General features: G+C 43.7%; 1 protein-coding gene across 4 annotated transcripts in view; it reads right to left on the bottom strand.

The window, feature by feature from the left end:
• Window positions 1–14,272, bottom strand: part of CHN2 (chimerin 2) — a 438,164-nt gene that overhangs the window by 246,467 nt on the left and 177,425 nt on the right. For all 4 annotated transcript variants that reach the window (XM_073550704.1, XM_073550703.1, XM_073550706.1 and 1 more), the window contains exon 2: window positions 2,357–2,395. In XM_073550704.1, the coding sequence (XP_073406805.1) occupies window positions 2,357–2,395 (39 nt within the window). The remainder of the gene's footprint in view (window positions 1–2,356; window positions 2,396–14,272) is intronic.

Genomic DNA, 14,272 nt, shown 5'->3' with positions numbered 1-14,272 from the left:
AAATACCTCAGTCCTAAAATTCAGAATGAGCTTACTAATCTATTAGCCTTACAAATCAAAGATGAAATTGTAGTTGAGCTTCAAAATTCCTTATTTTTTTAATTGATCCTAGATACCACCCAGGACATAGCTAAAATTGATCAGATGAGTGAAGGTTACCGGTATGTCAAAATAGTTAATGATGAAGAAACTTTTGTATCCTTCAGGCTATGTTTTGTATCCTTCAGGCTATGTGCACACGTTGCGGATTCCGCTGCGTTTTTTTCTGCGCGGAAACGCAGGTAAAACTGCAGGTAAAGTGACCTGCGGTTTTGCTGCGGTTTGGCCTGCGGTTTTGCCCTGCGGTTTCACACCTCTACTATGTTAAAGGTGTGAAACCGCAGCAGAATCCGCAGAAATAATTGACATGCTGCGGAAAAAAAAAAGCAGCAAAACCGCGCGGAAAAAAACGCAGCGTGAGCACTGCGGTTTTGAAAACCCATAGGTTATAAAGTACCATGTCTGCGGAACTGCTGCGGTTCCACAGGGCCAAAACCGCAGCGGGTGCACATAGCCTTAGAGAGATAAAAGATCAGTCTGCGCAAGGTCTTGCAGAAGAAATAATAACTTAACTGAAAGAGAAAAACTTGGATTTGACCAAATGTCGGGGACAAGGCTATGATGGTGCTGCAGTCATGAGTGGGGTATACAATGGAGTGCAGCAGCGTATTAAAGAAAAAGCCCCACACGCATACTTTGTGCACTGCGCTGCTCATAACCTTAATTTAGTGTTGAAGGATGCTGTGGAAGAGAACCGAGTGGTGAGCCAGTTTTTTTAAACAATTCAAAGTGTATATTGCTTTTTTGGTAATAGTATTGTTCGCTGGCAAGATTTGAAATCCGTGTACTGCATCGAAGCTCAGCCCGATTCACTGAATTCGAAATCGAAAGTAACACTGAAAACTCTTAATAAAACTCGTTGGTCTGGCAGACATGATGCAGTGTATGCACTGAAACACAGGTTTTGTGACGTGATCAAAAGTCTTACTCGCATAACTTTGACTTTCAAAAAAAGCAAGGAAAGAAATGAAGCACAGCAGCTAAAGAACAAACGAGAAAGTCTTGATTTTGTATTACTTTTGGTTGTGCAGTGTGAAGTCTTAGAGACTCTCAACCTCGTATCGAAATCCTTACAATCTGAAACCATGGACCTCTTGTCTGCATATGAGTTATTGCGTAATGCATTGCTAAAGATAACCAAAATGCGTGAAAGGTTCGAAGCACTTGTTTCTGAAGCATCAGATGTGTGTAGTCGATGGGGAATAAAAAATGAATTTCACCAGAACAGAGTAAGGAAAGTGAAGAAACACTTTGATGAGTTGTGTGAAGACGAGAGATTAGCAAACCCAAAAACCGAGTTACTGTGTTCTATCCAATGGTAGACACACTGTGTACTCAACTTCATCGCCGCTTTGAAGGGATGAAAGCTGTTCTTGACTCTTATGAAGCAATACAACCTGATTTTTTGGCCAGTGCAAGTGAAAGATATTCACAAAATCTCTGTTGATTTTGTTAACAAGTTTGCAGATGATGTAACTCCAGCCTTTCCTTCACAGTTATGTTCAGTAAAAAATTTGTTTCAAAGGCAACTGGAAAAAATGAAAAGTGTTAAGGAATTTGCTGATTTCCTAATAGTCGAGCATTCTTCACTTTCATCAAGCTATCCAGACGTTAGCACAGCGTGCATCATGTATTTGACTGTTCCTGTGACTGTGTCTAAGGCTGAAAGATCCTTCTCTAAGCTTAAACTCATAAAAAACTACTTGAGAAGTACTATGGCTCAAGAAAGACTCAGCAGCTTAGCTTTCCTTTCAGCTGAGAATGATCGAGCTCAACAGATCAACTGTGACAAAGTAATTGATGAATTCGCTTCTCTGAAAGTTAGGAAACAAATCTTTAAGTAGCTGTTTAAAACTGAATAAATTGGTAATGTTTAAGTAATGTTAGGTTTAAGTGAACAAAGTTTAAATATATACTGTTTAAAACTACTTAATATTTAATAAACATATAGTTATTTGAAAATTGTGCAATATTTGGAATTATTATTCACCTTATTAATTTTCCAAACATATTCACTGAATATTTAACTTCTAAAACTTGCATCATAAACAAAATCTATTAACGGTCTTGTGGAACGTGGTGAAGCCTGTGTGTTGTATACAACAATGCGTAGCAGGCTTCACCACATTCCGCACAACCTCTAGTAATTGAAATGTTGAGGGGCTCCACTAAGAAGTTTTGCCTCGGGGCCCCGAAGTTTATAGTTACGGCACCTGTCACATAACAAACAGTACAGAGAAGAATAACAAATACTCACAGTAAGATTTCCAAATGGGGGGCTGGTATTCTTCTGCATCTAGAAACAAAAAGAAATCAATCCATTACTTGACTGTGCTGGGAAGTGAACAGATTATCAAATTCATGGCTATCCTGCGGGAATGGCTTCAGGATAGAAAGACAGACATATTGATAAGACGCATACACCCAGAAAACAATACACCTGCATTATGTTCCTACAGGTCAAATAAATAAATACCATTAATTTCGGCAGATTGAATGCTGCAGATGTAAATTGTGCCTCTCATATTTTTTGTGCTATTATTTTGTAAAGAGTCTTTGGGAAACCCTTGAGAAAAAGTTTTAGTTATTGCTTTACTGGGACACAATTATTTCTAGAACATGAAAAAAACATAAACCAAAAATACAGCGATATGAACATATAGCTTTGAAAATTTGCCCCCAACTAGGTAATACTTTCTGTAAGGCAGCGGTATTACCATACGCAGTGAAGAGGCAGTGACCCACAAAATTCAAACACAAGTCTCTTTAATGTGTTATCTTCACACATAAAGGTCCAATCCACACAACTGCATATAACTTCAGTGCATATAATTAGCATCCATTTCACTATTTGCAGAATATATTATACAGTGGGGCAAAAAAGTATTTAGTCAGTCAGCAATAGTGCAAGTTCCACCACTTAAAAAGATGAGAGGCGTCTGTAATTTACATCATAGGTAGACCTCAACTATGGGAGACAAACTGAGAAAAAAAATCCAGAAAATCACATTGTCTGTTTTTTTTTTCATTTTATTTGCATATTATGGTGGAAAATAAGTATTTGGTCAGAAACAAAATTTCATCTCAATACTTTGTGATATATCCTTTGTTGGCAATGACAGAGGGCAAACGTTTTCTGTAAGTCTTCACAGGGTTGCCACACACTGTTGTTGGTATGTTGGCCCATTCCTCCATGCAGATCTCCTCTAGAGCAGTGATGTTTTTGGCTTTTCGCTTGGCAACACGGACTTTCAACTCCCTCCAAAGGTTTTCTATAGGGTTGAGATCTGGAGACTGGCTAGGCCACTCCAGGACCTTGAAATGCTTCTTACGAAGCCACTCCTTCGTTGCCCAGGCGGTGTGCTTTGGATCATTGTCATGTTGAAAGACCCAGCCACGTTTCATCTTCAATGCCCTTGCTGATGGAAGGAGGTTTGCACTCAAAATCTCACGATACATGGCCCCATTCATTCTTTCATGTACTCGGATCAGTCGTCCTGGCCCCTTTGCAGAGAAACAGCCCCAAAGCATGATGTTTCCACCACCATGCTTTACAGTAGGTATGGTGTTTGATGGATGCAACTCAGTATTCTTTTTCCTCCAAACACGACAAGTTGTGTTTCTACCAAACAGTTCCAGTTTGGTTTCATCAGACCATTGGACATTCTCCCAAAACTCCTGTGGATCATCCAAATGCTCTCTAGCAAACTTCAGACGGGCCCGGACATGTACAGGCTTAAGCAGTGGGACACGTCTGGCACTGCAGGATCTGAGTCCATGGTGGCGTAGTGTGTTACTTATGGTAGGCCTTGTTACATTGGTCCCAGCTCTCTGCAGTTCATTCACTAGGTCCCCCCGCGTGGTTCTGGGATTTTTGCTCACCATTCTTGTGATCATTCTGACCCCACAGGGTGTGATTTTGCGTGGAGCACCAGATCGAGGGAGATTATCAGTGGTCTTATATGTCTTCCATTTTCTAATTATTGCTCCCACAGTTGATTTCTTCACTCCAAGCTGGTTGGCTATTGCAGATTCAGTCTTCCCAGCCTGGTGCAGGGCTACAATTTTGTTTCTGGTGTCCTTTGACAGCTCTTTGGTCTTCACCATAGTGGAGTTTGGAGTCAGACTGTTTGAGGGTGTGCACAGGTGTCTTTTTATACTAATAACAAGTTTAAACAGGTGCCATTACTACAGGTAATGAGTGGAGGAAAGAGGAGACTCTTAAAGAAGAAGTTACAGGTCTGTGAGAGCCAGAAATCTTGATTGCTTGTTTCTGACCAAATACTTATTTTCCACCATAATATGCAAATAAAATGAAAAAAAAAACAGACAATGTGATTTTCTGGATTTTTTTTTCTCAGTTTGTCTCCCATAGTTGAGGTCTACCTATGATGTAAATTACAGACGCCTCTCATCTTTTTAAGTGGTGGAACTTGCACTATTGCTGACTGACTAAATACTTTTTTGCCCCACTGTATGTCATCCTGCATTTTACAGACACTAAACACGCCAGTCTTCCTCTGACTAGCTCCCGAGGGTGTCTATGGACCGTATCGAAGACTCTATTCACACAGCATTACCTGTTGCAGGGACTACACATGCTAGTCCTCCTCTGACTAGTTCCCTTGGGTGTCTTGCAGTCTCTTTACTCACACAGCCGTACACAGTCAGGATATCCTCCAGATCGCAGCCAGTCACCATATCCACCTGTTTTGCAATCGTTACACTCGCCAGTCTTCTTTCGGGGACAGGACATCCACCTCCGGTTCATCTCTGGGCACAGGACTGTCCACATCCGAGACCAGTCACCGTGGACGACTTGCATCTCTCTGTACACTGCGGGTTGCCAGGCCTCACTCTGGCCCTGACACACCTGAGACTCACTAAGCACTCACTCAGTCTCTAACCCTTTCCTGCAGGGCTTTTATCACAGAAACCTGTGATTCCAGCCACATGGAAAACCTGGGTCCGGAATGGAACAGACTGCACAAACTACTATGCTGCAGTCTGCTTCAAACACAACATCCAGAGCAGGTTTTCCGTACCTCTGCCTTGGACATTAACATGTCCAAGACTAACACTTTTATTATTAGTTTGCATTGCAGTCACTGCTACGCCCCCGTGACTGCCATGCACACCTATGGCCTTCGTACACCTCAGTGCATATCCTGGGGAGACTACACAGCGACCCCTACCTGTGACATCGGTCACTTCTTCACCATTGCAATACCAGCTACGCCTGTGACCACAATGCATTCCCATAGTCTCAATACACCTCCGTGCGTATCCTGGGGAGAACACACAGCGCCCCCTAGCTGTAACAGGGGTCACTGCCTCACACTTCTTAAAAGGAAGCCATCCTACCCGCAAAATTGGCCCTTGTTTGGGAAATGTAGTCTTACACACTTACACAGTGATTAATGAAGGACTAGGCCACCAAGGAGAAAAAGCCACTCTTTGAAGGAGCTCTCTACTCTGGATAAAAGTGGGGGTTCTAAATAGAAAAGCCCACAACCACTTCCTTTTTTAACATTCATAGACACACCAACAGGGAATACCAATATATGCTGGTTACATGGCAGGGGAAGCACATCCTCAATAATCCCATCCAAAGAATTCCTGAGAAATGCAACCTAAATCCTCCCTAGGAACCTGGATGGGCTTCAGGTGTTGGGGGCCATTCGGCACAGCCATAGTGGGCACTAAATTGGGTTGCCCAGGGTTAGTATGTGCTGGCGTTTGCTCAGATTTGCCTACTGGTGACAGCAGCCCAGGGAGGGACTGTAGGCATCTTTGTAGGATAAGACAATGTATCTTTTTAAGGAACAATACAATTTCCACCCAATTGGTATTTTTGTAAATTTCTGTATTTGGAATCAGTTTTGTTACCTTTCAGGTAAATAATATGAAGCATTCTGTTCTAACTTTGCTCATCTCATACTTTTACTGTAACTCATGCACATTATCGTACACAGTCACCAAATCTAATTTACTTACAGAAATGGATATAATTATTTCCGATTCCATGAAGACATGTGCATTAAGCCAACACAGTTCATGACCACTGCCAGTTATGCGGCAAAGAATAGATGGATAACTTCTTCTGACCACTGCAGGCTCTGCACAACGCTGAAGATTAAATCCATATGTCACTGTTGTTTTCAAATTATATTTAGTCTCCGCTGACTGAAAAAAGCAGACAAAGTAATAACTACAGTAATGGTTTCTACGTGCCGGGTAAGAGTGACTTTCCATAAAAACATGGGACGTCTCAGTACTTTTAACAGCTTTAACCACAAAGTGCCCACATTATTCTGGACATGTCTCATTTTTTAAGCTTTGTCTATACTGCTTTATATATAGCAAACTTTGATCCTTATCTAAACCAGTGGTATATGATAAGGCCTGGTCTGACTGATGTTTGGCATTCATTACTGAAGGTATCAGAAATATGGTCTAAATTTGATCATACACATTAGGGTGCTTCCACATAGTGTTCTGTGTCACCGTCGGGTCATACGTCCGAAATGCCCAGCAAAACAGGGTCCAGACGCATGCTCCATCGGGGCCAATAGACTGTAATGGTGACAGCAGAGCGAACGTGAGCTTTGCCGTAAACTTTTTTGGGAGTGTACACCTACTGGAGTCTGAGTGTCCGCCTCCTTTAGGCGTATACTCCTGGGAAAAGTGCATGGCAGAGTACAGAATCGCTCTGCCGTCACAATTGCGGTTCATTCGCCCCATCCATCGGAGCATGCCTCAAAACCCTGTTTTCCTTGGGATTTTGGACATATTCCCCAACGGGGACACAAAACGCAATGTGAAAGCACCCTTAGTTAGAAGCATTGTTGTTATGCACTTGCCCTGCTCCGTTTGTTTTCTTGTGCTTCACACTTTGCAAGTAACCTATCGTGCTCTTATGTGTTGTATTTCCTGGGCACGTATAAGGCCTCCCAAGACTCATACCTGAGTCTTGGTATTGCTCTAAGACTTGCCAGACACTCTTTTAGTTGTCTGTGCACAGATCCAGTTAAGTTATCAGGATATCTCCTGGCTGTCTGTGGTTACAAGTTTTTGGTTACCAGTAACTTTGCTACCTATCAGTGGTTAACCACACTTGCTTGTCTGCAGTTTCCAGTAATATTTCTGACAGTAGTCTTCAAGACTTCACCTATTTGCCTCCAGTTTCCTGTATCACTAATTATTTACCTGCGGTTTCTAGCATTGCAACCAGCTTACAGTTTCTTGTAGCCTGCAGCTTCCAAGGTAAAGACTTTCTAGGTTCTCTGGAGTTCTGTCTACTGCTTGTCCCCGGTCTTCTAAGAACCCTTTAACGTGTCCGCCAGCTATTTTCAGGATGTCGTCTTAGCTGTGTAAGACCTCCATGGTATTAGACTTCCTTATTACTCCCAAATTTTGTCTGCTACCTCTCTGTGATCTCTTGGACGTTTCTCATCTTCCAGCAGTTTCCAGTATCCCGCCTTCTTGCCTGTAATCTGCTGGATGTGTCCCACCTGCCGGTGGTTTTCAGCATCCTGCCTGTTTGCCTGTGATATCCTGGATGTCTCCCGCCTGCCATCATTCCACTTGCCTTTTGTCTCATGGACATTACCTGCTTGCCTGCGTTTTCCAGCATCCCACTTGCTTATTACTGGCTTCCAGGACTTTATTCAAACTTTTAGTTTGCCTCTATATGTGCTCCTGTGGCCTAAAGTGATTCTGTTTTCTGTTTCCCCGATGCTACACCTGTCTGCTGCACCAACGACCGTTGCCCATGTGCCCATGTGGCCTTTGAAAGTTGTTCTGCGCTCTCATGGATATGTATGGTTGTTCTGAGGAAGGATTCGGTGAACTCTGAAATGCGTAGTGTTATGAATGGGTCACCGAGGAGGATGGCAGGAACAGGCTAAGCCACCAGAAGACGAGAGAGGTTGGTAACTAAGCGGATTGCAGACATCTGATCTTATCCACCCAACTAGCAGTAGCCGTGAAGCGTTCCTATGATGCCCTAGACGCTTCGTCACAGCCGGAGGACTAACTAAGCCTAAAGACAGAAAGATGAAATCTAAACTGCCCCGGAGCAGATTCCCATAGGAATAGACAGCCCCCAAACACATATTGTCGGTGAGACAAGATGAGACACAAAAACACGCAGAGAACAGACTGAGCAAACAGTGGGGCCTAAGCTGTCTAGACAGGACAGTACAGAAAAGATACTTTCATGCTATCACGCACAAAACCCTGAAAAAGTCCAACACTACTGATATACAAAAAACCTGAGCTCACACGATCTCACTCCCGCTAGATCAGTACTCTGGTATAAACTGGCAGCAAAGCAAAAAGATACTAACATAACAGGGGACTGAACAAGCTGCAACATATGAAGCAGGGCCCAGCGCTGCCCCCGGCAGGGAGCACGCTGAGCCCTAGCCTCAAAACAGAAAGCAAAAATAAGACACAACCAGATTAGATGCAAAGGATTAGCAAAAGAATCACTTAGCTGAACCATGCAGATCAGGCAGGGGACAAAAGAGCTCCAAATGCACACTGAGGAAATCACCAGCAACCTCCAATAGCAGCCAGCTCAATTATATGCTCCCAGCCAGTAATCCCAGGTTTCCAATTATCGTCGTCAGGTGGGGAACTTCCATCCGCCTGGCCAGCTCCACTACTCTCAGCAACCACCAGAGGGAGCAGAGGGAGCTTCGGCTTAGAACTCCGAGCAAGAGAATTCACAACAGTACCCCCCCCTTGAGGAGGGGGTCACCGAACCCTCATCCACGCCACCAGGCCGATCAGGATGGGACCGGTGAAAGGCACAAAACAATCTCTTGGCATGGATGTCAGAAGCAGAGACCCAAGAATTATCCTCCTGGCCATAACCCTTCCGCTTGACCAAGTACATCTAGCCAGACGAGAATCCAATATCTTCTCTACCTCATACTCCAAATTAACCTTAACCAGTACAGGGTCAGGGGGCGCTGCCATGGGAACGACTGGCTCCACAAACCTTTTCAACAAAGATTTATGAAAGACGTTATGAATCTTAAACGTAACTGGAAGAGTCAAACGAAAAGAAACGGGGTTAAGGATTTCCAAAATCTTATAAGGTCCAATAAACCTTGGCTTGAATTTTGGAGATACAACCTTCACCGGAATATTTTTGAGGACAACCAAACCATATTACCCACTTTAAACCGGGGACCAATGGTCCTATGCCGGTTGGAAAACTGTTGGGCCTTTTCCTGTGAGTGGGACAACTTATCCACTGCTTGGTCCCAAATCTGCTGCATTCTCTCTACCACAGAATCCACACCTGGGCAGGCATAAGTTTCTACCTGCCCCGAAGAAATTTGAGGATGAAACCCAAAGTTACAAAAGAAAGGAGACATCAAAGTGGCAGAGCTAGCCCTATTGTTTAGCGCGAATTCGGCCAAGGGCAAAAATGAGACCCAATCATCCTGATCAGCAGATATGAAACATCTCAAATAGGACTCCAACGTCTGGTTTGTTCTCTCAGTCTGCCCATTGGTCTGAGGATGAAATGCAGAGGAGAAAGACAACTGAATTCCCAGTTTGGAACAAAAAGCCCTCCAAAATCTGGAAACAAACTGGACCCCTATGTCCGACATAATGTTCTCAGGAATCCCGTGCAAACGAACCACTTGTTGTAAGAACAAGGGCACCTACTCAGAAGAAGATGGCAACTTTGGGACTGGTACAAGATGGACCATCTTAGAAAATCTATCACAGATCACCCAAATAACAGTCATTCTCTGAGAGAACGGGAGATCAGAGATAAAATCCATTGAGATATCGGTCCATGGCCGCCTGGGCACCGGCAGAGGAACCAACAAACCACTAGCACAAGAACAGGGCTTAGACCGAGAACAAGTCCCACAGGATTGCACAAAATTCCTGACATCACGAGATAAGGCAGGCCACCAAAAAGACCGACTCACCAAATCTCTGGTACCAAAGATACCTGGATGACCAGCCAACACGGAGCAATGAATTTCAGACATTACTCTTATCCTCCACTGGTCAGGGACATACAATTTTCCCATAAGGCATCGTTCAGGTTTATCCTCCTGAAATTCCTCCAGGGCACATCTCAAATCAAGAGAGATGGCGGAAAGAACTACACCTTCATTTAGAATGGTCGTAGGCTCGGTCACGTCAAGAGAATCTGCAAAGAAACTCCTAGAAAGGGCATCAGCCTTAACATTCTTAGTGCCCGGAAGAAAGGAGACTACAAAATTAAAACGCGTGAAAAACAAGGCCCACCTAGCCTGTCTAGGATTCAAGCGCTTGGCTGATTCAAGATAAATCAAATTCTTGAGATCGGTGAGGACCACAACTTGATGTCTAGCTCCCTCCATCCAATGTCTCCACTCTTCAAATGCCCACTTCATGGCCAATAATTCCCAATTCCCCACGTCATAGTTACATTCAGATGGAGAAAATTTTCGAGAAAAGAAGGCACAGGGATTCATCCTCGAGGTTACCAGATCTCTTTGAGACAAAATGGCTCCGCACCAATCTCAGAAGCATCTATCTCCACCTGAAATGGGAGTGAAACATCAGGTTATGGTAGAACAGGAGCAGAAGTGAATATCTGCTTAAGCTCCTGAAATGCCGAGACTGCCTCTGGAGACCAATTTACCATATCAGTGCCCTTTTTGGTCAAATCCGTCGGAGGTTTAACAATACCAGAAAAATTACTTATAAATTTACGGTAGAAATTAGCAAAACCCAAAAACTTCTGAAGAGCCTTCAGAGAAGTGGGCTGAACCCAATTATAAATGACCTGTACCTTGGCCGGGTCCATATCAATAGCAGATGGGGACAAAATGAATCCCAAAAACGAAATCCTCTGTACACCAAAAAGACATTTCGATCCCTTAACATACAGAGTATTTTCCCTCAAAATCCGGAACACAGTCCGGACATGTTCCACATGACAATCCCAATCACTGGAAAAAATCAAAATATCATCCAAATAAATGATCAAAAACTTATCCACAAGGTCCCGGAAAATATCGTTCATAAAAGATTGGAAGACGGAAGGGGCAAGGGGCCCAAAAGGCATCACCAGGTACTCAAAATGTCCCTCTGGAGTATTAAACGCAGTCTTCCATTCATCCCCGTGCTTGATGCGAATAAGATTATACGCCCCCCTGAGGTCAAGTTTGGTAAAACAACAAGCACTTTTACCTCTGGAAAATAAATCAGAAATCAGGGGCAACGGGTACTGATATTTAACAGTGATTTTGTTAAGGGAACAATAGTCAATACATGGCCTTAATGAGCCATCTTTTTTGGCCACGAAGAAAAAACCAGCACCCAAAGGCGAAGAGGATGGTCTGATATGACCCTTCTCCAATGATTCCTTGATATAAGATCGCATAGCATCATGTTCAGGTACAGATAAGTTGAAAAGCCGACCCTGGGGAAATTTACAACCGGGCATTAACTCAATTGCGCAGTCATAACTCCTATGAGGAGGCAAAGACGCGGACTTACTCTCACTAAATACATCAGAAAAATCAGCCAAATAGTCAGGAACGTCTTGTGTTATGAATGAGTCACCGGAGGAGGAAAAAACAAAAATACAAGCTAAGTTCAGAAAACCGGAGAGGTTGGTAGCTAGCGGATTGCAGACCCCTGATCCTATTCACAACAACTAACAGTAGCCGTGGGGTGTTCCTACGGTGGTCCTAGACACCTCGTTCACAGCCGGAGAACTAAATAAACCTAAAGAAAGAAAGGGGAAATCTAAACTGCCCCAGAGCAGACCCCAAAGCAATAGATAGCCCCCAACATGTATTGACGGTGAAAACAGATGAAAACACAAACACAGACAGAAAGACAGGCTGAGCAAACGATGGGGCACTCACTAACTAGAAAGGACAGGAAAGAAAAGCAACTGTCTGCAATCACGCAAAAACCCTGCCAAAAATAATGTCCAACACGTCTGATAGAAAAGGCCCTGAAGTCACTAGACTTCAAAATCACTATATCAGCACTCAGGTATATTCTGAAAACAGAGCAAAGAGATCAACTGATCAGAGACAAAAATGGAGTTCAGCCAGTCCCAACCAGGGCTGACTGAACACAAACACTAAGTAAACCAGACAAAATCTCAGGGAACAATAGCAGAGCAAAAACTTAGCTTTAGTAGACAGGACTAAACTGGAGGCCAGAGCTCAGAGCAGAGAGGATCACCAGCAACCCAGCAGGGCGTCGGCGGCCTTATATCCACTCAGATTCCGGATGTCCAATCACACTCCACCTGTTCAGATGACAGATTTTTCCCATCCAAATCAATTTCACTACCTCCTTTCACCAGCAGAGGGAGTTCATCGGACATCAAAGGTGAAGGAGAAAATGAGCTCATAACAGTCTAGAGACTGGGGAGAGGTGGAGAAAACAGGAGTGTCACTAAGAATACATTGACAACCCCAACTCACCACAGACAGAGATTTCCAATCTAAATCAGGATTATGGGTTTGCAACCAAGGAAAACCCAGTACAATAGTATCATGTAATTTGTGCAACACCAAAAATTTACAATTCTCTTGATGGTCTGGGGTGGCCCGCATTACCACCTGGGTCTAAATCTGGGGTTTATTCTCCGCCAAAGGGGTAGCATCAATCCCTCTCAATGAAATAGGGGTTCTCAGGGGCACCATGGGGAAACCACAACGCTTGGCAAAGTCAAGATCCATCAGATTCAAAGCTGCTCCTGAATCAACAAAGGCCTTAGCAGAAAAAGTAGACAAGGAGCAGATCAAAGTAACTGCCAACAGGAACTTAGGCTGTACACTGCCCACCGCAAATGCGTGAGCAAAATGTTTTTCTCATTTAGGGCAGACAGAAATAACATGAGAGGCGTCCCCACAAAAGAAGCATAACTTATTACGCCTTCTAAACTCTTGACGTTATGTCCTACACAAAACCCTATCACATTGCATAGGTTCAGAAGTTTGTTCAAAAGGCAGCACCGCCTCTCGCGTACTTTTACGCTCACGTAAACGTTGATCAATTTGAATGGCTAATGACATGGAATCGTTAAGACCAGAGGGGACAGGAAATCCCACCATAACATCTTTTACGGTTTCTGCTAGACCTTTCCAAAAGAGAGCTGCTAGGGCATCATCATTCCATTTAGTAAGGACCGTCCACTTTCGGAACTTCTGGCAGTATAACTTTGCAGCATCCTGACCCTGGTTCAATGCCAATAAGGTCTTCTCAGCTTGATCAATAGCATTAGGTTCCTCATACAACAACCCCAGGGACTGAAAAAACGCATCCACATTAGCCAGAATAGGATCTCCAGGTGTCAGAGAAAAAGCCCAATCCTGGGGATCGCCGCAAAGCAGGGAGATGACAATTTTAACCTGCTGCACCGAGCTCCCCGATGAATTAGGCTTCAAGGCAAGAAATAGTTTACAGTTATTCTTGAAATTCAAAAATTTAGACCGATCCCCAGAAAACACATCAGGAGTAGGGATCTTTGGTTCTACAGCAGATGATTGAGCGAGATAGGCAGAACTTCCCCACACTTCAGCAGCGAGCTGCTCAACACGATCAGATAATTGCTTAGTCTCCATTAAAGAAAAAATCCTCCTACGGCCCCAGAGAAAAAGAAGAAAAAATATATAAAAAAATACTGACAACTTTTTTTTTTTTTTACAATTCTTTCCTTCTTTTGAGTACCCTAGAGCAGGGTTCCCCAACTCCAGTCGTCAAGGCCCACCAACAGATCATGTTTTCAGGATTTCCTTTGTATTGCACAGGTGAAGCAATTATCACCTGAGCAATACTAAGGAAATCCTGAAAACATGATCTGTTGGTGGGCCTTGAGGACTGGAGTTGGGGAACTCTGCCCTAGAGTTTGCGGTTAGGCTGGTGATTCTGTTATGAATGTGTCACCGAGGAGGATGGCAGGAACAGGCTAAGCCACCAGAAGACCAGAGAGGTTGGCAACTAAGCGGATTGCAGACCCCTGATCCTATCCGCACAACTAGCAGTAGCTGTGGAGCATTCCTACGATGCCCTAGACGCTTCGTCACACCCGGAGGCCTAACTAAGCCTAAAGACAGAAAGATGAAATCTAAACTGCCCAGGAGCAGATTCCCAAAGGAATAGACAGCCCCCAAACATATGT

Source organism: Dendrobates tinctorius, unplaced genomic scaffold (genome assembly GCF_039654945.1).
Source record: "Dendrobates tinctorius isolate UK_male_01 unplaced genomic scaffold, ASM3965494v1 ptg000167l, whole genome shotgun sequence".
NCBI lineage: Eukaryota > Metazoa > Chordata > Amphibia > Anura > Dendrobatidae > Dendrobates > Dendrobates tinctorius.
Note: the sequence above shows the minus strand (reverse complement) of the source record. Positions and strands in the feature narration are given on the sequence as shown.